Consider the following 23,968-nt stretch of genomic DNA (forward strand, 5'->3'; position numbering starts at 1 on the left):
TACATTTGTGCTGAGCTAGTAGAAAAGAATTCCACTCTGAGATCCTTTATGATTTTCTGCTGTTGCTTATTTACTATTGATGCTATTAACTCATACATTTGAGCCGAGCTAATGTCCTCTGCACTAGTTCTGGGTGGGCATTGGGTTTCCTCCATATGTTTCTGCATTTGATTCTTTACTGCAGATGTTATTAATTCAGGGATTTCTTTTTTCTTTTCCAATCTGAGTTCCTCTATACCTTTCTGCAGCTGTTTCTTTATTTCAGAAGCCGTTGATTCATTCCTTTCAGCTGTGATATTCCCAATTTGTTCTGTGTTAGTGTCCTCTGCACTTGTTATGGGTGGGCTTGGGTTCTGAGATTGCGTTTTGTTCCTTCTCGTCATTTTGTATAGCACTGTCTTCTGACCTTTGTTGTAGATCTTTGTTGCAGTTATAACCTTAGCACCTATTGAAGTTCAGGTGAAGATCTACAAAGTTTGGATTTATCCAGCTGTGCCTGGCTTGGGTCTGGCTGCTGTGCTCAGCTCTCCTGTTGCTGACCTTGGGGGTGAACCTGTTGTGCCCCTCTGGCAAGATTTTCTGCTTCTGGACTAGCTGGGTGGTTCTGTCCCCTATATTCTGCAGCGATTGCAGATGCAGGGTTTCACCCAGGCCTGTATGCCAGGCCTGAACTGAGTCTGGAGGGGACAAGGTGGAGTAGGGGGAAGAGGCAGCTCTCCCACACATTCACTGGGCTTGGGCTAGGACTGGATCTGGGGGTTCCCGCAATACGGCAGAAATTCCTACTCGGTGGGCGGGGTGGTGGTGGGGTACTACAGAGTCATGGGGGGTGTCCCAAGGGGGTGGAAGAGGGTCTCACCCACACTGTGCCTGGTCTGGGACCAGAAGGTCCTTCAGGCACAAGGTAGCCGGAAGCTCTCCCACACACTCACTGGACCTGGGCTAGGACTCTCAGCTGGATTCTTTGGTCTTTAGCGTGTGGACAGATTTCCTGCACTCTTGTGAGTCACTGTGGAAAATCTTATAACATATATCCTGTATTGTTTCTCTTGCAAAGACCCTTAGCCATAACAATGTACCACATATTTTATTTGTTTTTGGTCTATCAATTATATTAAAATATTTATTTCTTTCATGGTAATATATTTTTTTTCAAACATGCACATCTGACCATTTTCCTTTATAAATTTTGAGGCTGTAAAGTTAGTTGATACGAATTCATAATTTTGCCTTTTTGCTGAGTTCATCATGAGAAATGGATCTTCTTTTATAAGTGCCTTCTACCTGAGCATTTATTTTGCCCATATATTACCAAATATTTGAGGGCCTTATCCATTGATTTTTTTCTAAATAGTATTTCCATAGAGAATATGGCATATTGCCATCATCTGTCAATCTTATTATTTAGTTCACTTATATTTGTCACTTATATTTTTATGTATGGCCCTGCTTTTTGTTTTGTTCTGTTTTATTTTTCTATTCTATCAAGGTTTATGAAAATTAGTGTATTTCTCTCCACTAATGAGAAATATAATCCGCACTTCTATTTCTGTGATACGATGCGTCTTTAATTTATTCTAAAAGCAGTCTGTTTCTTCTGTTCCCAAATGTACATTTTAACCCCCACTCCTGTTTTACATGTTACTATCTAGCATTTTTTTAAAAATTGTATTTGGTTCAGGGTCTCACTACACACCTCAGACTCTTGGTGATCTCCCTGTCTCAGCCTCCCAGTGCTGGGAGTACAGGCATGCGCCACCATGCTCAGTCTCGGTGGCTGGCTCAGCAGGCCAGCGCAGCATGTGGTGCCAGGATTAAACCCTGGTCCCTGCACTTACCTAAGCAGGCGTTTAATCTACTGAGCTATCTCACCAGCCCTTAGCATTTTTTATTGTTGCCCATGAGATGTCACTCTTTTTATGCTGTTTTATTAACATTTATCTCATTCTTTGTTCAATATCTGTCATGCATCTTAGATTTTTTCCTATAGGATCATTTTCCTTCTCCCTGGGCACCATCCTTGATGTTGGGATCACATGAGTTTGAACTGTTTCTCTCTGTCTAAATGCTTACTTAAGTAGAATTTTCTTGTCCTCCAATGGTGGTGACAGAACAACAGGGGCAGCTAGTCATCCAGGCCGATATGCCCACCTCAGGCCCAGAACCAGGGTGGCTCCACCTCACACCTGCCCTGGGTGCCGCAAGGCTGCAGTGCTCCAACTAGGAGCATGTACTCCTTCGTCAACTCCAGCACTTGGCCTCGCCCAAGAGGCCTAGAAAGAGAGGATGTGACAGAAAGGGAGGCACACACAGCACTTAAAACCAAGGGAACTCATGCTTTAATAGACACTGAAATCACAAAGGAAGAAGGCCAAGTGCCTTAGCAGTCTCAATAAAAATATGAAGTTCTTTTTACATGGCAAATTTTGTAATATAAAAAGTTTAATGCCGCCTGGAAACTGTGTAATTTACAAAAACAGTCCACATAGGCCAAAGGTGGCTAACACTGCATTGGAGAGCGTGAGTGGCAAGTGGGGAAGGAGACTGAGGAGGGAGAAGGGCCGGGTGCTGACAGGGCATATCGCTGAGGGTTCTGATGTGAATGAGGGCCTGCTCCACAAGCCACAGTGGGCTCAGAGAAAACAACACAAAATGTGATGAAAATTATACAATTTTACCTTGTACTAAAGCAAACCAGATTATTGCATATTTGTCCAACTTGAACTAAAGCTAGTAGAGTTACAGGGCAGACGGAATGTGCTGTGCTTGCCTACTGGAGGCCCCCGGGGCAGACAGTAGCAGAGTCAAGACCATGTAGGCTGTGAATTGAAAAAAATGGGTTGGAGGTGAAAACTAATGCATTTTATGCACACGAACAAGGATTACACCATAACTTTTAGGAGCTAATTTCCCATGGTACTTTGACTTGGTCAAAAACATCAAAGTAGTTTGAGCTTCACTAGTGTGAATCAAGATAGTCTACAACCTTGCCTTGCGGTCCCACCATGGTTTCTAAAAGAAGATTTTATGGCCTATCTTCAATGTATTTGTTGGCATCTGGTAGAAATACTGTAGGAAAGGGCTTTCTGGTTTCCTGAGCTAAAAAGAAAAACAGATTCAACCCTAACTACAAATGGAAAGCAAAACAAAACACTTTTTGTAAATTTTTCCCACACTCATTACTCTTCCTATGAGAAGACGTCAGTGTGGCTAGGCAGATGTGACTTGCCCTAGTCCATGTGGCCCCTTCTGCGCTCAAGGTCCCATCATACCCAACGGTCTTAATACACTTCCCAACAGTCATTGGTCCTGGGTTGCAGAAAGAAAACATTATTCCAATTGTGCTGCCTGTTGTCTACCAGGAGCCGGCAGACTTTCTCCTAAAAGGCCAGGTGTTAGCCGGGTACAATGGCAGGCCCTTGAAATGCCAGCCACTCAGGAGACTAAAGTAGGAGAGTCCCAAATTCAAGGTAAGTTAGTGAGATCTTTTTTTGAAATAGAAACTACAGGGCTAGGGATGTAGCTCAGTGACAGAGTACATACCTAGCATGCATGAGGCCCTGAGCTCCTTCCTCGGTACCACCAAAAAGAATAAAAAAAAAGGTATATATTCCATTACTTTAGCTTTTGTGGGCCAACAGGCAAAATCAAGACTATTATGTAGGTACTTCCATAATCATTTAAAGGGATAAAATCTAAGCTTATGGCCATAAAAAGCAGATGGCTTACCAGCTTTAGCATATGGATCATAGTTGCCAACCCCTGATCTATACAAAGAAATCTGTGTGAATTATACAATCTTGCAAAATTTTAAGTGCATAATTTTTTTAGCGTAGCCTGAAAACTCACTTTGATTTTGGGATTTTTATATACATTTCACTCTTACAGAAACACCAAGACTGACAGACAGTAAACAGAAACAATGATTCTGGTGATCTTCAGATTGATCCCATCATTTGATCAACTTTGTTTTCCTTCACTGGAACTTAACGTCTAGGACAATGAAAAAACATTCTGTTTGGCTGGAGGATGAAACCTCAAGCACTAATGTAGTTGGGACTAAAGCCAAGAGTCCATAAGTCTTCCTAGTAGGCTTGATCACCACAGGAAGTGGGCTGGGGTGGAGGGATTTGCTGGGGGTGGGCAAATGAGGCAGTGCTCAAAGAGGGGGCACAGGGCTGGGGCTTCCCTACAGGCTCCTGGGCACTTGGGAAAGAGCTGGGGAGATGTGCTGAGGAAGGGACACCTCGCCACCCACGTGTTGGTTAGATGTTTGCTTTGAGGTGTGTTCTTTGTTTTTAAGGACCTGGTTTCATTATTTAAATGCACAGTGCTATAAATTTGGCTTTTCTTTGCTACACTGGTCCTTTGATTACTATTTTTTCCTAACATAAAGACATCTTCAGAATTGCTTAATACTTTTATAAACTTTATCTCTTCCAGTGTTGGGGTCAGGGTTAGAATGTGCCATCCTAATTGTTTGTGAACATGATTGTTGGGTTAGATGCAAAACCCTCTGATACAGCTCACGAGAATACCATGAACTGTGGATACTATCCCTTTTTCAGAAGAGTATGTTAAGGAACAGGTGAAGTGAGTAGTATACACTTACAAAGTGGAACCCGCCTGAGGTTCAGACTGCACCTGGGTGTCTTCATGTTCATGTCCCTGCTGCCAGGCCCTTATGTCCCCTCTGTGCGCTGCTGATGTCCTGGGCCTGGTGGTTGTGCACCCTTATATGACAACCCCTCAAAGTAAGACTGGAGAATGAGAGCGTGAAGTGTAGCTGGAGAACGAATTCTCCAGCTAAGCTTAGTACTAGTATGATTTTCAACATTCCATTTCTTTACTTTAAATAAATTAATGGTTACCCCTACCTAAAAACTACTCCCTTGTCTGGTCCAAGCTGGTCCTTCAGTACACCCTCTCAGTTGGAGGAAATGCCCACCTTCATTTTCTATGGTTCCTATTGATTTCTCTGTTTAGCACTAATTCGGGTGGACGTGCCAGCCAAAGGTGCCCTGCTCCTTAGGGGACAGGCAGGGGTCTTCTGCAGCAGCTGAGGCAGCTTGCGGAGGGATAGGCCCTGGGACTACGGGAAGCTGGCAACGGACTGAGATAGCAGAGGTTTACAGGGCCTTGAGCTGGGGAAAGAGAATACAGTTAAGCAGCTAGTACAAGGGAAAGGGAGATGGAAGGAGAGTTCTGGTTCAATCTAGTTAGCCAGAGGATTCTTTTTTTTTTTTTTTTTTAACTTTTCAATTTTTTAAAACATTTTTTCCTTAGTAAGCAAACTGAATAATTTTAACTTTTTTCCCCCCAAGCTTAATAATTGCTTATGGTGTATGACTATTCAAAATTTGATATTTTAGAAAACTTTCTGAGCTTTTAAAAATAATGGCTATAAATGCAAAGTCCTATTGATAAGAAAACCAAGCTGTTTATCCATGTACAAAAAAGGTCGGTAATGTTTTAAAAGCACAAAGTTGCATTTTGAATCACAATTGCATAGTTCTAAAATGCCTGGATAAGAGTTACATAAACTTTTTAAGAAAATTCAAGTTTGGCTGATCGCAGGGCCCAGAGCTTCACGGAGCAGAGCAGTTCAGGCTGGAAGCACCGTTTCAGTGTGAGTTATTGCATTGTTGCTGGGATGCTGAATATCGTGAGACCAAAATTGCTACCATTTAATTATAAATCATTGGCATTTTAAAAACCATTATTCTGTTTTTGGCTAATATAACATTTGCATGTAGAATTCAACTTAAATTTTCTATCCCGCCCCAGCCAGCATCTGAAGGCCTTAGAAAAGCTCTATTTGTACTTCTGTGTATAAAAGGTACTGCATATAGACCTCTTAGCAAAATATGTGCTCCCTTTCCTCTCCCACCCCAGAACCATGACCATTTTTGTACAAAATCCTGTTGAAGAATCACGTCAAAGATGAGAAACAGGGAGTTCCAGGTAAACATTTGGTGGAGAGTGTAGAAAACGCCATGAGCCTCCTGCACCGACCAGAAGTCCTGGCTGTGGGCGAACCTGGCCCAGAGCAGCAGCATGGTGGCGTGCGGCGGCTGTGGGGCTGGGAAGTCCCCACGCCCAGAGAGCCCACCCTGGTGAGGTGGTGCTGGTGGCTGTGTGGGGTGACTGCTCCAGGCGAGGGGACAGCCCGAGGGACCTCAGGACCCTGTGCATGCTGCTGTGTGCAGAGTCAGTGGGCACGAAGATGCTTTAGCATTTGGAAGAAGGGAAGAACCTTCCTGGGGAGAGGAACTTGTAGCCATTAGCTGAAGGGAGTCTTAGGGGGCGTTCGGGTGCTGGGGGGAGAGGGCCAGTGGGCAGCAGCGGGCCTAGCGCTGTAGTCTCGGTGCGCCAGTGGCCATTGGGGGGTGCTCTGGGGGGCACCTCGTCGCGCCTCTGCAGAGACAGCTCCTGAAGTTCCAGCTTATCTGCCTCTTCCTCCTTCTTGTTGTGCCGAGGTGACAGGTTTAGCAGGCTGAGCACATCTCTCTTGGAGGTCATGGTTCCCGGCGGCCCGCGCGCTGCTTTCACAGGACCTGTAGGATGTGGGGCTGCGCTCTGCCAGAACATCTTCAGGTTGTGCACGGCCTGCACCTTCTCGTCGATGGCTGCCAGCTTCAGCTTGTCCAGATCAGGAGCATCAGCTGGGCTGGAGCGCGCAGAGCCCGTGGAAGAGTAGGAGAGTGCGGGGGATGGGGCACTTCCAGCAGGGGATTGGTGGCCTGAGCTTGGTGACATGTTCCGTGGTGACTTGGAAATGTGCGCACTGTAAGGAGAGCTAGGGTACTTCAGTTTAAAGAGCGGCTGATCAGACAGGGAGGCCTGCGAGTCACAGCTGGGGGACGGGCGGCCACTGTGCTGGCTTGGGCTGTCTTTGAGGGACGCCTCTGAAGTGGTAGGGCTGCTATACCCAGAGCTCACCTTGGGCAGGGATGAGCTCCTGGCTGGGGGCTTTGGTTTGACAGTGACAGGGGATGGCTGGCTCTTCTGATGGGATAGCACTGGCCTGCTGAAGGCGCTTGTTTCTGACGCCCTGAAGACAGTGGCGCTGTTGCTTGGCACGGATACACCATCTTCCCGGTTGTGACTCTTGCCCACCTGACTGCCACTCCTCTGAAGACGCTCCACTGCAATCAGGTGACTTTGGGTCTCCTCTAGGATTTTCTGGGCCAACTCCTGGGGATCTAGTTTTGGGTTGCTTTCTTCTTGGGACTTCACTGTGCTGTCTGTCTCAGTGCTGGACTGGTCTGACTCGCCTGTGTCTGAGCTTGCTAGCTTCCCTACCTTTTGGAAGGGCGAGTTTGGGCTGGGGATCAGAGTCATCTTCACCGGGGAGTTTGGAGTGCTCACGCTGCCCTTGGAGCTGACCGAAACCTTCCCGCCTGCAGCCGCCCCAGCGCGGGGCTGCCTGTGGTCTGGGGAGAAGCATGTCTTTTTGCTCTCCTGGTAGGCTGCCAGGGGCTCTGTGCTGATGATGGAGAAGCCCTCGTATTCCTCCTCTTCTTTGCTGTCAGCGGGACGGCTCTGTGGGGACAGCTGGCTCCGAGGCAGGGTAGATCGCTGGGTGTAGGTATTCTTGGATCTGTCGGAGTCCTGCCGTCCCCTGGGGCCCCCAGCTTCTGACCCCACCTCGGGCTTGGAGATGAAGCTCATGGAGGAGGCGATGGAGCTCAGACTGTACACGGAGATGGCATCAGAGGCAATGCTTTCGGCCCCAGTGGGTGAAAAGGGTGGGTGCTGGTAGCCCAGGGGCAGAGCATTCGAGACAGACTGGGCTGAGGCCAGAGACTCCAGGGAGGACGAGCTGTCTAGGCTGAGGCGCTTGGGGAGCTCTGTGGAATCTAAGCACAAAGCAGTTAAATTTTTAGGTAGCTTTAATTTTCCTTTCATAATCGCAAACATCTTTATTTACACAGAAGCTAGCAAAGAATTTGCAAGTACTATGTAGCTACAACTTACGATCATGGTCCAACTGGGGAAAAAAAAAAGTAAATCATACATTCAGACCAAAACCGCCTGGAGCTCGGACCCTCACTACTATGGCCCTCTCCACACTGCTGCCTGTCGCGCAGGTCCAGCAGAGGGACCCGGGGCTGCCTTCCAGTCTGCTGGGGCCTGGTGTCTTTCGCCTTAACCGCCCCGGTTGCCCATGTCTGGGCTCCAGCCGCCTGCTCTTCCTTCCAGCAGACATGCTCAGGTGCTGTCTGCACTTGCTGTTCTCCCAACACCCCGCGCCCTTTAGGCTTTGTCTGTGCTCCCAACTCAGGGTTTGCTGCTCAGTTCTCTAGTGGAGCAGCCTGTGCTGAGGGACTGTTCCTACCCAAGTCACCCTTATCTTTTTGACCTACAGGACACACCCTCTTCCCCTGTGAGCTCATGGACTCTAGGTGCTTCCATGAACAACTCCATGCTGGCTTCCTTCTGGACCTCAGACTTAGGGAAGCAGCCAAGTAAGGTGACACCTGGTCCTGCCCAGCAGAGGGAGGGGCACATTCTCTCACCAGCTCCTGCCAGCTCCCTGCTCTCCTCTCACCTGTCCAGCCCTCCCCACCACCCCTCCAGCCTCTTGCCCGCATTTCTGCTGTCTCCGCAGGAGAGAGCTGGTAGCTTTTGTCCACTGCTCTTCAGCAGCCTCTGCTACTACATCAAGTCTCATCCCTCCCTCCCACCGCATGGCTGGGGGTACAGGAGCTGGATGGAAAAACGGCTCTTACCGAAGAGAGACAGCAGGGACTGCAACGCAAAGTGCATGGTGCGCCGACTCGCTTGTTTCCCAGTTTTCAGGATAACTTCCTCCTGACCCACCTCGCAGAGATCAAAACCTAGAGAAAGAAAGGACATACAGACCTACTTCCACATCCATGTGCCCAATGCGGCCCGAGCGGTGGGCTCCATGCAGGCCCACGGCAGGCGCTTAGCACTGGGGCTTTCAGGCTGATTTGCCCAGTGGAGCCCTACCTGCTGTGTGCAGGTGCCACTGCCTGGCGCTCTGTGCAGCTCTGGCTGCTGTGTCACCCTGAACCAGGTTCCCGAGAGCTGAGGAGCCACTTAATAAGCTCATTAACAGTTGTCTTTCTTCATCTGGTAACAGAAGAACAGTCTCCTCCCAGATTCAGATGAAAACTGGCTGCTTCATTCATCACTGAGCCCAGTACACAAAGCCAGTGTATGGGAAGGCAGTGATTTCTGCAGCACAGGAGGGGATTGCCTACATCTTCGATGCCTACTGCTGCCGGCTCTGAAAGAGCCCCTCTGGCCACAGAGGACCTGCTCATTGGGCTGAGCTAGCCCGCAGGGACTTCCCTGCCTCTGCCAAGCTGCTCCCTGACTCTCATGGCTCCAGTGAGGCTCAGAGCAGGCACAACAAAATGCTCTCTGAGCAAGAGACAGGGTATGGACCTGTTGATACCACAGTTACACAATTTCAAGAGCCATCACAGCTAGGCAGTTGATATGCTTGTAGTCCCAGCCACTTGAGAGGCTGAGGCAGGAGGATTGCATAAGACCAGGATGTTCAGGGCCAGCCTGTGAGGCAACATAGCAAACCCTATCTCAAAAACAAAACAAAACACTGAAAAAATGAAATAAAACAAAACAAAAAGACATTATAGAGGCAGCCAAAAAGTTATCTCCCTTTGGGAAGAAGCCAAACACAAATGCTGCAGCTCCCGAGTATATCCAAAGTTGGGGAGCCCCATGCAAGACTTAGAGGCTGGAGTCTTCAGCATGGCCAGTCTTCCCTTGGCCTGCTCAGCTCACTGAGCTGTCCCTAAAGCCATACAGAACATCTGGTGCCAGTCTCCTGGGGCACAGGGCAGCCAGGATGCTGAGCTCTGTGCTGTGAGCTTGCAATCTTACAGTAGCCGGGACCTGCAATACACAGTGCTGCTGTCGTTTCCCAACTGAGCACTGGAGCATGGATGCCAGGGGGTGGGGGAAGCCTGCCCTTTCCTTTTTATTCTGATTCAAGGCTTCTGAAATTGCTGTTCCATTTGGAGTGAGATTTACTGCAAGAGCCACTGGGCATTGTGGTCGCTTTAGGACATTTTCCTCCCTGAACTGGATAATAAACAAGCCCTGAAAGCAACAAGAAGATCTCAGATAATCTACCATGTATAAACCAGTAACTAATTATATAAACATAATATTTCTGCTGGAAACTTTTAGTAGAATGATCTCAATTGGCCACCACCCTAGAACTGGGCTGCCTACATCACAGACAGCCTAATAGTGCACTGGGCTGGCCACTGTGGCCTAGCTGAGGACAGGAAGGGCAGGCTGGGGCTGTGCCACCCACAGAGCATGGGCCTGTGCACACACTGCCCATGGCACACTGTTGTTCTCCCCTACTGTGAGTCCCAGGACTTTATAACTGTGAGCCGTGCACAGTGACTGCCACAGGCACAGAGGAAGCCGGTGTTGGGATTCTTGTGTTTCTTACTGGGCCATTCCTGTGATACAGCAGGCAAAGGGCACTGGAAACACAGGGTTCAGAGCCGAGGGCTGCCTCCCTCATAGCCCCATCACACCCAAGGGAGGGTCAGGCCCTGCGGGATGGAAGGAGCTCCTCCTTTAGAAGAAAGGCAGAGCTTCAACTTGGGCTGGCAGAGCTGTGTCACACTGCCCCAAAGGTGGCTGAAGGCTGTCACAAAAGAGAAGCTTTCTGGGCATAGACCTAGCTGTCTCACTCTGGCCTACTTTTGTTACTGACTACATTCATTTAGTTGTGAATTTACTACATTTACCTTGTTTATACCAGAAAGACTGCTTAAATCCACACTGTAGAAGGAAGAGGAGGAGGAGGAACAAGAGGAAGACAAGAAGGAGGAGAAGGATAGGTAGAGGGAGAAGAAAGAAGGAGGAGGAGGAGGAAAAGAAGGAAGAGGAAGAGGCAAAGCAAGGAGTACAGCCACTCAGGGCATTCCCCCTTCAAGCAAGTGGTGCCAGACAGAAATGGAGGTGGGCTGGAAAGGTTATCTAAACATGGCTGCAAAAAGGCGGCCTGTACTGAATACCGGAGTCTGCGAGTGGGACGAAACACTCTGCTTAGGGAATGACCGCCCTGTGGTGTCTGGTGGCCAGTCCCGGTGACAGGGAGTTCAGGCTGTCATCTGCAAAGGCCGTCTCTGTCTCTCTGGTTAGAACCCAAAGCCCAGCTGCCCTGTGTCTCACCCAGCCTGCATCAGCCTGGGGCTTGGCTGGTTGTTAGGCCTGGGTCTTCTCTCCTCCACATCCTGGGGCTCTTAGGCCTGGCTGTTCCTGTCCTCCAGCCCCTCACAAGCTGGGCTTCTTCACCTGTCAAGAGCTGCCCAGGGAGATACAGCACTGAGCAGGCCTCTCTGCTTCTAGAATGGAGACACTGGCATGGGAGAATTTTCAGAAGTCTTTCTTCGGCTGTCACCTAGAACACTGCCAGGTGTTCAAGAGAGAGCTGTGGAGTCACTCTCAAGAAGTCTCCACACACTTCACGGGGTCTCGTGGGGCGTTTTATCAATAACACATTCATTAGCAGTAAGACTACGATCATGTTGGGAGCTGATCAACCACTTTACATATGGTGGAAAAGGAATAGTAAGCTTCCTGGAGGGAGCAAGGACCCACTGGGGGCAGCCCTAGCCGTGGGCACATCACATGTGTTGTCAGCAGTGCTGTTTTCCTGCTGGTTGACAGAGCCAGTGATGGGATCAGTAACTGAGATTTTTGTTTCATGACTATAATTATAAGCTTTCTTTAGCCGTTAATCATGGCTTGACCTCTGACGATACAGGAATCCCAGCAGGCTCCTAGTTAGGTGATATGTTCAGATGAGAAAGGGGACATCAAATGAAGGAAATGGGAAAAATCTGGAGGGCCATGTGGGAATCACACTAAAGCACTAGAATCTTTAGACTTAACTATTTTTTAGTAATATAGTAAGAAACCACTGAGATAAGATCTACAAAAGTAGCAACTTTGCCCAGCAAAACCATCAGAAAACAGGTTGAAATGAAAAACGGAGATGAGGAAACCATCAGTTCAAGACGCTGTGTCCTACCGAGAGCTGCCAGGAACTCGTGGCACCCCGGGAGCCGCCACAGCTGGACGCTGATGGAGACCTGAATGGGAGCCGAGGCGAAGTCCTGCTCCTTCTCACCAGCCTGCAGCTGGACCAGCACCTGGTGGAGCTGAGGAGGGAGGACAGACATGAGCAGCTGGCCCCCTCGGGACTCAGCCCCAAATGACCTTGATGTCACCTGTCACTCCACCACTAATGGCCCTCTCACCTTCCATGTGCATAGTGTTTGGACTTTCCTTAAATTGTCGCATACCTACTGTGCTCTTTGTGGGGAGGCCATGGGACAGCAGAGGCGGAGTGGCCTCCTGGGGCCCGGGTCCTGTTGCCAGCCTCGTGTGTCTCCTTGGGCACAGAGGAGGGCCAAGGAGTGGGAGAAATGAGTGAGGGGCCACTACTTCCCTCTTCTCACATGGAAGTCATCTTTAGGATCCTGAGGCACAGGGCAAATCAGAACTCGACACTAACTACACTTGGAGCCCGAGCACCCAAGGACAAGCCCAGGGGACCCGCTCAGGTGTCTCCATGGCCCAGACCCCAACCTGTGAGCTCTACCCAGGGGCCTTCCTGTGAGTTCAGAGTCTCTTGCTTACTGGTTTCTGTCCCTGTTCTTATAGTGGAACTTCAAAGCCAAACCAAGGACACAGGAGGGTTAAACAGGAAAGGGGAGCCAGAGCAGAGGAGGGGACAGGTCCCTGAGCCGGTGGCGCTGGGCCCCAACCCGGAGCTCCACGGCCCACTGTGCTCCGCCAGACAGTGCCAAGTGCACAGCGAGCTCAGAGCTGCGGGGGACTGGGGTGGGCGGGTGGAGGGGCTCACCTGACGCAGTTGCTACTTAAAGTCGTACTCACCATTCCCACCATATTTTTAACAGCCTTCGGCCAGCAGATTATAAGAAAAAGAAAGAAAAAGAGAGAGAAAGAACAGAGTTTAGACTCAAGCACAGCTGTTACGCACACAAGCTGACCGCTGCCTTAGGAAGCACTGCACTGGCCGGCTCTGACCAGGAGAGAGCGAGAGGCAGCGGGACGGACGGACGGACGGACGGATGGACGCACAGGAGACGAGCAGCCACCCAGGCCAGGCAAGTCGGGCGCAGGGCAGGGCAGGGCATCTAGGCCCTACCCTCCCTTCCCAGGGGCAGCTCAAGGGGCAGGGGCATGGGCACAGCTCCAGTGCCCAAGTGACTCTGTGGGAGGGCCTCAGGGCTCCACAGTGCTTCAGCCTGAAGCTCTGCGCTGCTCCCACTGAAAGCAAGAAACTTAAAACAGCTGGCTTGAGGGGCACTCCGCCTTACCCTGTGAATGTAATAGTATAATTCTACCTTTAAAAAAATAGATTATATCCTTCTAGGCCTCCTGGGTTCTAGGTGTTTTAGTAAACAGTGTTCTTCTGGAAGTGTCTTCCTGGTGCTATTCAACAAGCAGATGTAACACAGTACAAAATGAGCAGGAGCCAAGAAAGGGAATCGTCACAGAGTGGTTCCAAATCCTGGATCGCCACAACCCTGGGCAGCAGGATAACCCTACCCCACCCCACGCCAGCAGCGTCTCCGCTGCAGAAACTGTTGCATGCTCTTACTGGGCTGCTCCACCACCCTATGTGGCTGCCACCTGGGGCCTAGTGCACGCCCTTGCCAGCTAGCAGGAAGGTCAAGGGACAGAAAGAAGCTCCAGGGCTGAGCTGGCAAGGGCCCGCAAGGTGCCAAGCAGCAGATTCCTGGGTCCCGAATGGGCTGTGCATCCCTTCACGAAAAGCACATCTGCAAGAGGCGCTCGGTGGGGCTCACTGCCCACAGTGGTTCCTGGGTTTCAGCAAAGAACATGTTTGCATCAGAGCATAAGTACTGGAGATGCTGCAGCATCATGGCAGAGTGGCCAAATGCCTGCAACTTAGGGATGGTTTTGGGATCCTTGTCAATGAGCTGAAGAAGTTGGGTGGGATGACAGGTGCAGGGCAGCATTGAATGGGAGTCCAGGAAATGCCTGGACTGCAGGTGACAGGGCCCCATAGGCATCCTCTAGAGACCCTCCATGTCCCTAGAGCTGACTGCCCAGAAGGAGCTATAAGAGCCTGTTGTGTAGGCCCAGCTCATGCTAGGGAGAGTGGTTCTCTTCCTCACAGCCCTTACCCTTTTTTCCTAAGCACACTGGCTGGCAGAGACAGTGTGCCCACATTGTCTGCTGCTCTTACCTAGGGCCAGCGTGCACTGCATCTTTCTAGCCCCACACAACCCCGGCCTGGGCTCTGCTCTCTGGGCTCTACTTACCCGGCTGATGAGCTGCTCGCCTGTCTCAGAAGCAGTGATGAGTTTGCACAGGGCCTGAAGGGCAGGGTTGGGCAGACCTAACCCAAGACAAGGACGGGAATTATTCAGAGGGAACTCTGCACCCACGTTTCTGCCACTTGCCAGGGGAAAGGCCCAATGCCCAGCATTGGTAGCATTTTTTGTCAGAAGTCTGGCCCAGAATGACATGCATATCCACGTGGCACTTGGGAGACTATGGGCCCCAGCACAGGAAGGAGCAAGGCCTGGCATGGCTGCGGTCCTCTAGGTGTGATCACAGTCCTGGGGCTTCCTCAGGACTCAGGCCATCACCTCAGAATCAAGCACCAGGGGAAGCCCTGAGCACGTGCCACCTGCTTCACCCTGGTGGCTCAGCAGCTTTGTCAGAATCCTTGTGGCCAACAATTGTAATTGGTGTTTGCTCAGCACAGCCTCACATCACCCTGGGAAAGGGCAGGAACAACGCCTGCCCAGCATGGATGCCTCTTCAGGCAGGCTGGAAGACCGGGTGAAGAGCATGTGTCTGCCCCAGATTAGCAATAGGAAGCTGGGGCTGGGGCTCCCTGTCACTTCTCAGGACACTTCTTCCTCGAGCTATGAAACCTAGCTTTCTGAATGCAGGGACCACAGGCACCCACCACTCTGCCCCTTCTGTGCACCAGATCCTTGGCCATCTGGCAATACCCGGCCCTGCACAGGTCCATGCCCGTGGCCTACCCAGCAGGGACTGGAGTGTGCTGCTGCACTGCTGGAGCCGGTCGCCTGGGTCGGAAGTTGGGAAGAAGACAGCTGCTGGCAGGCCGCTGGCTGGGGGATCCAGCCGGAAGCCCACAGCAGTGAGAAGGGCCTGCCAGCCGGGGATGCCGCCCACTTTGTTCTCCACACTCTGCTGGGAGGTGTACATCGCATTGCGCTGCCCATTCTGGATGCGCTGCAGGGATTTCTCCACCTGGCAAGGAAATAGGAGTCAGAGACTTGGCTTGGCCAGGTTCTTTTCCACGTGGTTTTGAGGGAATGTAGAGCTCCAAGAGTGAGGCCAGCACTGGCCCAAGGACATCAGCTGGGTGCATCAGCTGTGCACCTCAGAAGGAAGGCTGCTAAAGGAGATCTGATCATCAGATGGCAGCTGTGGGTGTGCTGGAGGATTCTGTCCTTTCCCTAGCAGGAGGGATCCTGCTCCAGACATTAAAACAACTTGCCTGAAAACAAGTCTCAGGACAGGGCCTGCCTCATTCATGGAATGGCTCCTTGTCACTATGGGGTACACGTCAGGATCCTCAGCATCTCCTTCTCTGCCCACAGCACGCCTGCCACCAGACAGTGCTCACCTCAGAGCCTTGGCAGAGAGTGCCCTCTTCCCATATTTCCCATACTGCCTGGCTTCTGGCCTCCATACCTATGCCTATACCTGGCCTGGCCTCTACACCCACAGAGCTCTTGTGCTACACCTCTCACCCATACTTTCCTCCCCTTAAAGTGTCCTCCTATCTCCCAGGCCTCAGAGATGCCGAAAGCCGGGGAACTTGCCTAGTGACATTCATTTTGTGCCAGTGAACATGCTGGCAGCATTACACATGGCCTTCCACGGGCTGACCTCCATGGCCTCTCCTGGAGAAATCTGTCCTAAGATGTCACAGGCCCTGAGGCTTTTCTTAGAGGGACACAATGAGACGCTGGGGCTTGGACATCCCAGGGAAGAGGAAGTGGCCACTTATCCCAGGTGGTGGGTAGTAGGCATTCTGGAGCTAGAAGGCCCTCAGGCCCACTGGGTTCAAGAAATATCCAGGGTAGTGAGAAGAAGGTAGGGGCTGATGAACCTGACCATGACCCCCATACCCACCCAGGAGATGGAGCCAAAGAAGAGACATCTCTTTAGACTATGTGGGTCAGCTGAGAGGCCCAGCCTGGGGAGGAAGACCTATGGGGGTGAAAGAACTTTTTTTCAACCTAAGACAAGTAGTCTAGATCAGTGGGAATGAGCAAAGACTTAAGGGACAATGGTGACCTGAGAAGGGCTCCAATGCTCAGCAATGGAAAGGGCAGCTTCCAGACATAGGCTGGCATTGGTGGCACCATTTCTCAACACTCTCCAGGCCTGTAAACGCATCTGCCTATAGCAGGGCTGTAGGATGCTCTGGGCCTGACCTGAGAGTTGCTTATAGAATGGCCAAGACAGGCCCACTTGCAATATACCAGTTACTGTCAGGTCTGAGAAAATTCCTTCTGAGGCACATTGAGCTTGAGCAAGAGACACAATTTGTCATTAGAAGTGCACAGAGTGCCACCCCAGCCAGGCGCAGCCCAGCCCCCAGTGGTGTACAGGACCTACTCAGGCCTCTCCATGGGACAAAGGGTTTGCATGGACCAGGGGACCCTGCTGTCTGGAGCCCAGAGCATCCCCAGGCCTGCGCAGGACTCTTTGGGTCCTCCTTCTTGCACATAGGGAGGTCATGGTGTGTGCAGCTCCTGTCCTGCACGGTGACTGTGACATGGTGTGGCCATGCACAAATGCCACAAAGGCCCGGCCAGGTCCGGGCTTGTCCTGCTGCCCCAGTACTCTAAGAGACCGAGGACCGTTGATTAGGCTGTCCCGGCCTTCCCTGCAATAGCCCACTCTTCATCCTCCAGGACACGCTTCCATCCTGTTCCTTTCTTCTTTTCCTCAGCCCAAGTGTGCTCTGTAGAGCCAGTTTCTCCCTCACTTTTTGCTTTTACTTTTTCAAATAAATTTTGCTACCATTAAAAAAAAAAGACTTATATAGGAGCAGAAACTTCCATGTAGTCTTTTAGCAAAGCAGAAGGATGGGGCAGGAATTGTGTCTCAGTTTCTTGACCTAATTGGTAACTTTTCTATGTTTAGGTGATACCAGGACTCCATGGGCACTCTCATTCAGATCCTGGACATATGGAGGTGGGGCAAGGGGCACAATCACACTTCTAACAGCATATGACAGAAAGACCACGGCATCTGGTAATAAAATATGTGTTAACTACTAGGGCCCTACTGTGTACCCTCCACTCACATTTTCTCTAACCTAATGATCTTAAAATGTTGGTTTCATCACCCCCTTTGATATGCAGAAGTTAAAATCTGGGAGTTAGTGACTTGCACTTGCCCAAAGTCACAGGGAAACACTGTCTTCTGTTGCCCGCCACCCTACAGTCTTGGGGCGGCATACAGCATCTATCTACAACAGTTTACACAGAGCAGCTTGTTCATGTCCCTATGCCAGGGAAACCCCAGCCCTCTCCTTTTCAATTCATTTCCAAGCAGCTCTTCCACAGGCACAGCCCCGAGGGACAGTCCCCCGATGGCCTCTTACCAGGTGCAGCAGCACTCTCAAGGCATCCCGTGCATGCTCTGGGTGCTGCAGGATCTCCGCGAGGGCCTGGCCGATGAGTGAGGAGGGACTGTTCAGCTTCACATCACTTCCAATGAGAAGGAAACCTGTAGAAAGCATGGGCCACCCCAGCAATGTTCAGGTTAATTTAGTGGAGAGCCTGGCCCAGGCAGGACAGAATCTTATGTCCACAGAATCTTATGTCCCTTTTCTTCTATGAACCAATAATGTCCCAGTGTTCAAGTAAGTGAAGACAGTAAGTTTACAGTGAAAAGAGCTTGGGAGGTACTTCCCAAAGAACAACCTGCTTTGCTTTCCCTAAAATTCCCCTGAATTTCTGTCCTTAGACCTTGTGGGCAGGAACATTCCCAAGGCAGGGGGACTAGCAGATGAGGGAGCCAGGGAATAGGAGCTCTTGAAGAATGAGCAAACTAAGTCTGGGAGGACAAACATCAGCGCTCAGCTCTTGGGTTCTCTGCCCAGCACCTGTCCACACGGCCTGTGGGAGGCCTGCCCCTGTCATTTACAGAAAGGCTCTACTAGTAGAATGAGCATTTCTAAAGTTAACAGGGCAGAGAAGGGGGTGTAGCTCATTGTTAGAGTGCTTGCCTAGCAGGCACAAAGCCCTGGATTCAATTCTGTTATGTTATGATCTAGATGTCCCCAAGAGTCTCATGCACTGAGGTAGGCTTCTGGAAGGTGAATGACTTACAGGGATGCTACAGCCAACCTGCTCTCAAGAGGTGAGGCCGGGTTAGAGGTGAGTCACTGAAGGACACATCTCCCTCCCCAGCTTCTTCTCTCTGCTTACTGGGCACCATGATGTGAGCAGCTTTTCTTCTCCCAGGCCCTTCTACTTTACGGTTTCTTTAAGCCTTCTGAATGGGGACTGAAAGTTCTGAACCATGAGCAAAAGTAAACCTCTCCTTTCTTAGGTTACAGGTGTCAGGTATTTTGTTCCAGTGGTGAGGAATATACCTAGTACAGATTTTGGTCCTGGAGAAGTGGGGTTGTTTCTGTGACTCTTCTGACCATGTGGTTCAGAAACATTTGGAACTGGTTCACAGAAGGAGTTTAGAAAGGTTTAGAGATGCTGACTAGAGAAGATTAGAATTTTGTGAGTCAAGCTTGATGAGAGATCCTGGCTGGAGTTCAGAAGTCTAGAATGCTGATAGAAATTCAGACAGTAAAGGCCAAGGTCAGGAGGTTTCTGTTTGGAATAAGAACTTTACTGGTGGTTGGACTCAAGATCATGTGCATTAAAACATTTGTCTATGTTTTGTTCATGTCTGGAGACTGTGGATGACTGAGTTAGGGGAAACAGATTAACCCAGCAGAAGAAATTTCCAGGCAGCCCAGTGTTCAGGGTATAGCACTGGTATTGCTTGCTGCTTTTAGTAAAATTCACACTGAGAAATAGGAGCAAAAAGCTCATTTAAAAAACTCTGAGTTTCACCAGGAATAAATCTCTGTAAAGGTAGGACCTATAAAGTTTTGGTCAAGGAGAGCTTGGTTTCTGAAAAGATTACCATTAAAAAGAAGCCAAGTACTTGGCATTAGGAATACAGAAAAGATGTCTTGCTGGCATTGCAAGAATCAGCAAGACCAATTTCTCAGAATGAAGGATATAAAGCTATAAGGCTTTCATTTGAGAAGACAGTTTCCAGGCACTCTGCTCCAAGTGGGCCACTTAGGCCATTGACTCCTTTGGATTCAGTTCACAGTGCTTGGCCATTCAGGCACTCAGGAGGCCTCTACAGCCATGACTGCAATGGGCCCCAACTACTGTTTGAAGTGGCAGCAGACTTTGTTGTCATCCATGTGGGGCTGATTTTATGGATATGCAGAATGCAAGAGTTGTGGGGTCATAGAAGCTTCCACTCAGCTTTCAGGCAGTATGCTGCTGGAAGAGCAGTGTGTGAAGCTCTAAGAGTGAAGCAGAAAGTGCAATGGAGACTCCAGCAAGTTGGAGAAGCCTGGAACATGGGACGTCTGAAGAAAGCCACAGTTATTGAAAAAAGATACATTGATATAGCCCATGAAAGTTGCAATTGGCACTTCTGTAGAGGTGGCGCCACCCAAGCCCTTTGGAATTCACATTTTTGCCCCAGGTGCTGGAAATGGAGGATTTAATGTTTGCCTTGTTGATTTTCAGTCTTGCTTCCTATCCCCATTCTTTTCTATCCCCATTATGGTTTGAAAAATGATACTAATGTTATCCAGATTTTAGAGAAAGAGTTAGGATGAAGGCCATTTTGCTACCAGTTTTTAAATAGGTACACAAATTGTACAATTTTTGCCTAAAACAATAAAATATAACTATTTGGAAGTAGTATTTCTGATGTTCTTCATTGCTGGCCTTCTGCTTGGCCCCAGGGCATTCTGGGGGCTACAGGACATTGCAGACTGGAGAACCAGGAATGTGTGGACAGTGAGAGGCCAGTGGGTCATAGCTATGCTTGTACTTGATGGTCCTGGCCTGGAGGGCAGGTTCTTTAGCCTGCTGAGGGCTGCTGCATGTCTGCTATGGATACATGTCCAGTGTGGAGTGCAGGGGAGGCAGGTGGCAGCATGGACTGAGAGCAGCCCTGCACTATAGCCGTCAACATGTTACAGGACCTTCTCCTTCCATTCCCCATATGCTCTGAGCATGCAGGGCAGCCGCTGAGCACTCACTGTGGATATTCCAGGACTTACAGTGCCTTGTGTTTCACAAGACAATTCAGTCTATAGCTGACAGATCCTCCTTGCTGCGTACCATTGGCACCACCTCATCATCTTGTGGTGGTACCACTAAGGACACTGAGCTTCAGAGGCGGTGAGGAATCTGTCTTAGATCACACAGCCACAGCACACAGCTATCTTCATCCTAGTCCTCAGTCAAATCAAGGGCATTTTTTTTTTTTTAACCAACATGGGGTTTTGAAGGAAGGTGCCACATAGCAGGCTACTCAGTTTCCAACACCAACTCTGCATTGAGATTCTGATGGCAGATGTCTGCTGCTTCCTGGTCTAAGAGCTGTTTTACTACCATCGTAGGGACTACCCACCTGGAAGAGTGTAAGGTGTGGGCATATAAGCCCCCTCTCTGTATGTGTGCCAGCTGCCCTGCCCTGCCCTTGCCCTGCAGAATGAAGTGGGGAGTGGCGGGTCTGACCTACCTGCCCAGTTGGAGGGGTGCGAGAAGGCCTTGCTGCTCTGCACCACTTTCATGGCCTCTCCCAGGGCAGCACTGGCCTTCAGGCCATTCAGCAGGGACGAGTAGAAAGCATGGATGAACATCTTGGAAGCTGCCACTGGTACTGGCCACAGAGACACAAGGACACACTGTGCACCAGCAGCCAGAAAGGCTCGTGTGAGAGCCACTACCCCGTCAGCAGTGACCCGGCTGTTGGCCTCCTGGGAGGAGCCAAGTACCACGAGCTTCACAGGCAGCCGCAGGTCCAGGAGGTCAGCAGCTGTGAGCAGCAGCTCCCGCAGAGGCGGGCAGTCTGAGATGCTTTCGCCATCGCTGGCATCATCCTGTACCCGCAGGGACTCAGGTATTGTGTAAGGGTGGCCGAAGGAGCTCTTGCTACTGGCAGGGTTGCCATCCACACTGGGTGTGAGGACCAAGGCTGACAACTTCCAGGAGATATGGGTGGCAAAGTGGACACACTCAGCCTGGGTCAGGGCACTCATGACCCTCTCCTTGGTGGCCACACTGCCCACCAAGGGCTGGCAGCCCAGCAGCTCAGACACCATATAGGCCTCCTCCTCAGCCGATGGCATGGGGCCCCACAGCCACCTGTCCATCACTGATGATGGGAGCTTGGGGTTGCCGATGACAGCTGCCATGGACATAGAGCTGGAGTATGTGGGTGGGTTCTTCCTCAGGTGACCCTGTAGGGGAGGATGCACAGATAGGTCATTGTTAGACAGGAAGGGTGGCCAGCTGTTGCAGAGGCACCTGTTTCTGGGCAGGAGAAGGGATCCTTTCTGTGGACCATCCTGAGATGGCTGGGAAGAGGTACTGTAGGGGCAAGTGTGAGATGACCCTGGCTTTTGTTTTCAGACTCTTTTTGATGTCCTACAGGAGAAGTGACCAGCTCATTATCAGACATGACCAGCTCAGAGAAGGACTATTCAACAATGCAAGTGAGTCTTAGGGAAGACAGGCCCAAATTAGAAGCTCTATAGACTGAAAAGAGCATCATGCCACTTTATATGCTGCTAAATAATATTGCTAAATTATAAAATCAGGAAAACTTTGAGCTTTGTTGGGGCCTGCCCAGTCCTGGTTATTCTCAAGAGCTCATCATACCAGCTGTGAATCTCTGTTAAGTCAGGCATCTGTATCAAAAACAGGTTGAAAACTTAGGGCAAACCAGGTTATTGGGATACAGGTCCCCCAACAAAGCTCAACATTTTCCTTCACGATAACTCTTGCCACATCTTGTGAAACATCATGTTGCAAGTTATTTCAAAGTAAGTAAGGAAGCTCTGATCGGTGCCACCTTAAGCTGTGTAACAGCAATGCCGGGCTTGCCTGGAAACAGGCCTCCTCCAAATCACTGGATGAGCTGGCAGATAGTCCTGCACTGTTGTCATCAAAACAGTCTTTCTGCAGGAGGACACCCTCTCATTTCTCAGTGGAACTGTGAGGATGCAGCTGGCCACTGGGTGGCACATAGTAAGGAAGACCAGCTCCCAGCTCACTGGGATCCACAGTCAGTCAGCAACAAAGAACTGGAGAATCCTTTCTTTTACTTTCATCTATTTCTGTCTCTTGAGAAAATATCAATTTGGCTACAAAGACAGTCAAAATTAGGATCTTCAAAAAGGCATGAACTCACCCATGTGCGCTGCCAACAACCAAGTTCAACAAAGGGGCTAATGAGGACCTGTGAGGACCCCATGTCTGGGGCCTGGGGCCTCAATTCGCCCCAGAGGCAGTCCCAGGGCTCAGTGCATTACCTTGGAGTATGGGCCAAGTGAGCGAATAGCAGGCACGGCGATGAGGGTGAAGCGTTCATACAGGTACTCGTTGGAGGAGCTGCCCTTCAGGAGGGCAAAGGGGATGAGGTAGAGTTCCCCCTCCAGAACCAAGACCAGTTGCCGGTGCCGGCCCACAGGGCCACTGGAGTGCATCAGGCCCTGTGGAGCAAGCACAACAAGATGACCCATGAGACAGGAGCCTCGGGACACCATGAGCATCCCGGAACCCAGCCAAAGAGCACAAGAATGACCAGGCAGGGACAGTGGAGTTTGGGAACTGCTGGGGCACTACTGAGAGACGTGCTTGCCCCAGGCCTGGCTGGGTGGGTAGGCACAGTGGGAGCTTCTGCTGCCTGGCAGGAGAGGTCAGAGGATAGCTTCTTATTATGATTTTTTGTTTTCTTCAGAACTGGGGATAGAACTCAGGCCCTTGTGCTTGAGAAGATAGTTTCTTAAAGCAGATGACCTGGGACAGGTGGCAGAGTAGTGTCACCAGCCAGGAAGGAGGTGGCCCATAAAGACGAGGGTGGACCCTAGTAGATCCACATGCTTCTTGGGGTGTGATGGTGCACCACAATAGCGAGACAAGGGAATGAGGATAGGCATGGCCCTCTCAAAACAGGCAGTCAGGACTCCACAGGATGGGATGTGGTCTCCATTTCGAGGGACAAGAGGCTAGAAACACAGAGGAGAGAAGGTTCAGGGGACGAGGATAGCATCTCCTGGAGAAGGGCCAGGGATTGGGCCCTGGGACCTTTGTGACCTGTGCCCCTCTTCTGAGGAGACAGACAGACAACTGCTCATTCCATTTCTCTACGGGCACATTCACTTCCAAAATGGCCAGTGATGGAGACTGAGGTCTGGGACTCAAGAGGAAAAGGAGGCCTCTGTGAGAACTGGATCCACCCAGCTCAGGCAATGCAGGCATGAGATGCAGCCACTGCCCAGCAGCCGGAGGGAGGGGATGAGGGCACAGATAAGCCACAAGCCTTCTTTTCTCCTCACCCATCCTGCTCAGGCAGAACTGACAAGCTGTGCCCCCAAGAAGCAAGCATGCTTGTGTGACCCAGCTGCCTGCTGCCCTGGGCACTTGGCTGAAGGTGGTAGAAACACTCAGCTAACCCAAAGTGACATATGCCTGGTGGGACATCCAGGATACACAAATCCCCATGACTTTTAAAAAAATTCTAGCTACGATGAAGGAAAGAAGAAATTAAAATTGTTAGGCTAGGTTTGTTTTCAGAGCACTTTCCCAGGAAAAGCTTACGGAAGCGCAGGGACTACAGGAAG

At 50.3% G+C, this 23,968-nt stretch overlaps 1 protein-coding gene across 4 annotated transcripts in view; it reads right to left on the reverse strand.

The window, feature by feature from the left end:
* Nucleotides 1-3,548: 3,548 nt before the first annotated feature.
* The window catches only part of Ttc28 (tetratricopeptide repeat domain 28), an 818,517-nt gene continuing 798,097 nt past the window's right edge, over nt 3,549-23,968 (reverse strand). For 2 of the 4 annotated variants that reach the window (XM_023711311.1, XM_023711314.1), the window contains 9 exons: nt 22,658-22,837; nt 20,863-21,583; nt 17,684-17,808; nt 15,078-15,309; nt 14,343-14,419; nt 12,925-12,948; nt 12,056-12,185; nt 8,736-8,843; nt 5,282-7,862 (listed from right to left, as the gene is read on the reverse strand). In XM_023711311.1, coding sequence (XP_023567079.1) covers nt 6,232-7,862; nt 8,736-8,843; nt 12,056-12,185; nt 12,925-12,948; nt 14,343-14,419; nt 15,078-15,309; nt 17,684-17,808; nt 20,863-21,583; nt 22,658-22,837 — 3,228 coding nt within the window. In that variant the 3' untranslated portion in view covers nt 5,282-6,231. Of the gene's footprint in view, nt 7,863-8,735; nt 8,844-12,055; nt 12,186-12,924; nt 12,949-14,342; nt 14,420-15,077; nt 15,310-17,683; nt 17,809-20,862; nt 21,584-22,657; nt 22,838-23,968 lie in introns of all 4 variants that reach the window. The other 2 variants (XM_023711313.1, XM_023711312.1) reach the window with 2 other exon arrangements.

Source organism: Octodon degus, unplaced genomic scaffold (assembly GCF_000260255.1).
Source record: "Octodon degus isolate 3935 unplaced genomic scaffold, OctDeg1.0 scaffold00021, whole genome shotgun sequence".
Lineage (NCBI taxonomy): Eukaryota > Metazoa > Chordata > Mammalia > Rodentia > Octodontidae > Octodon > Octodon degus.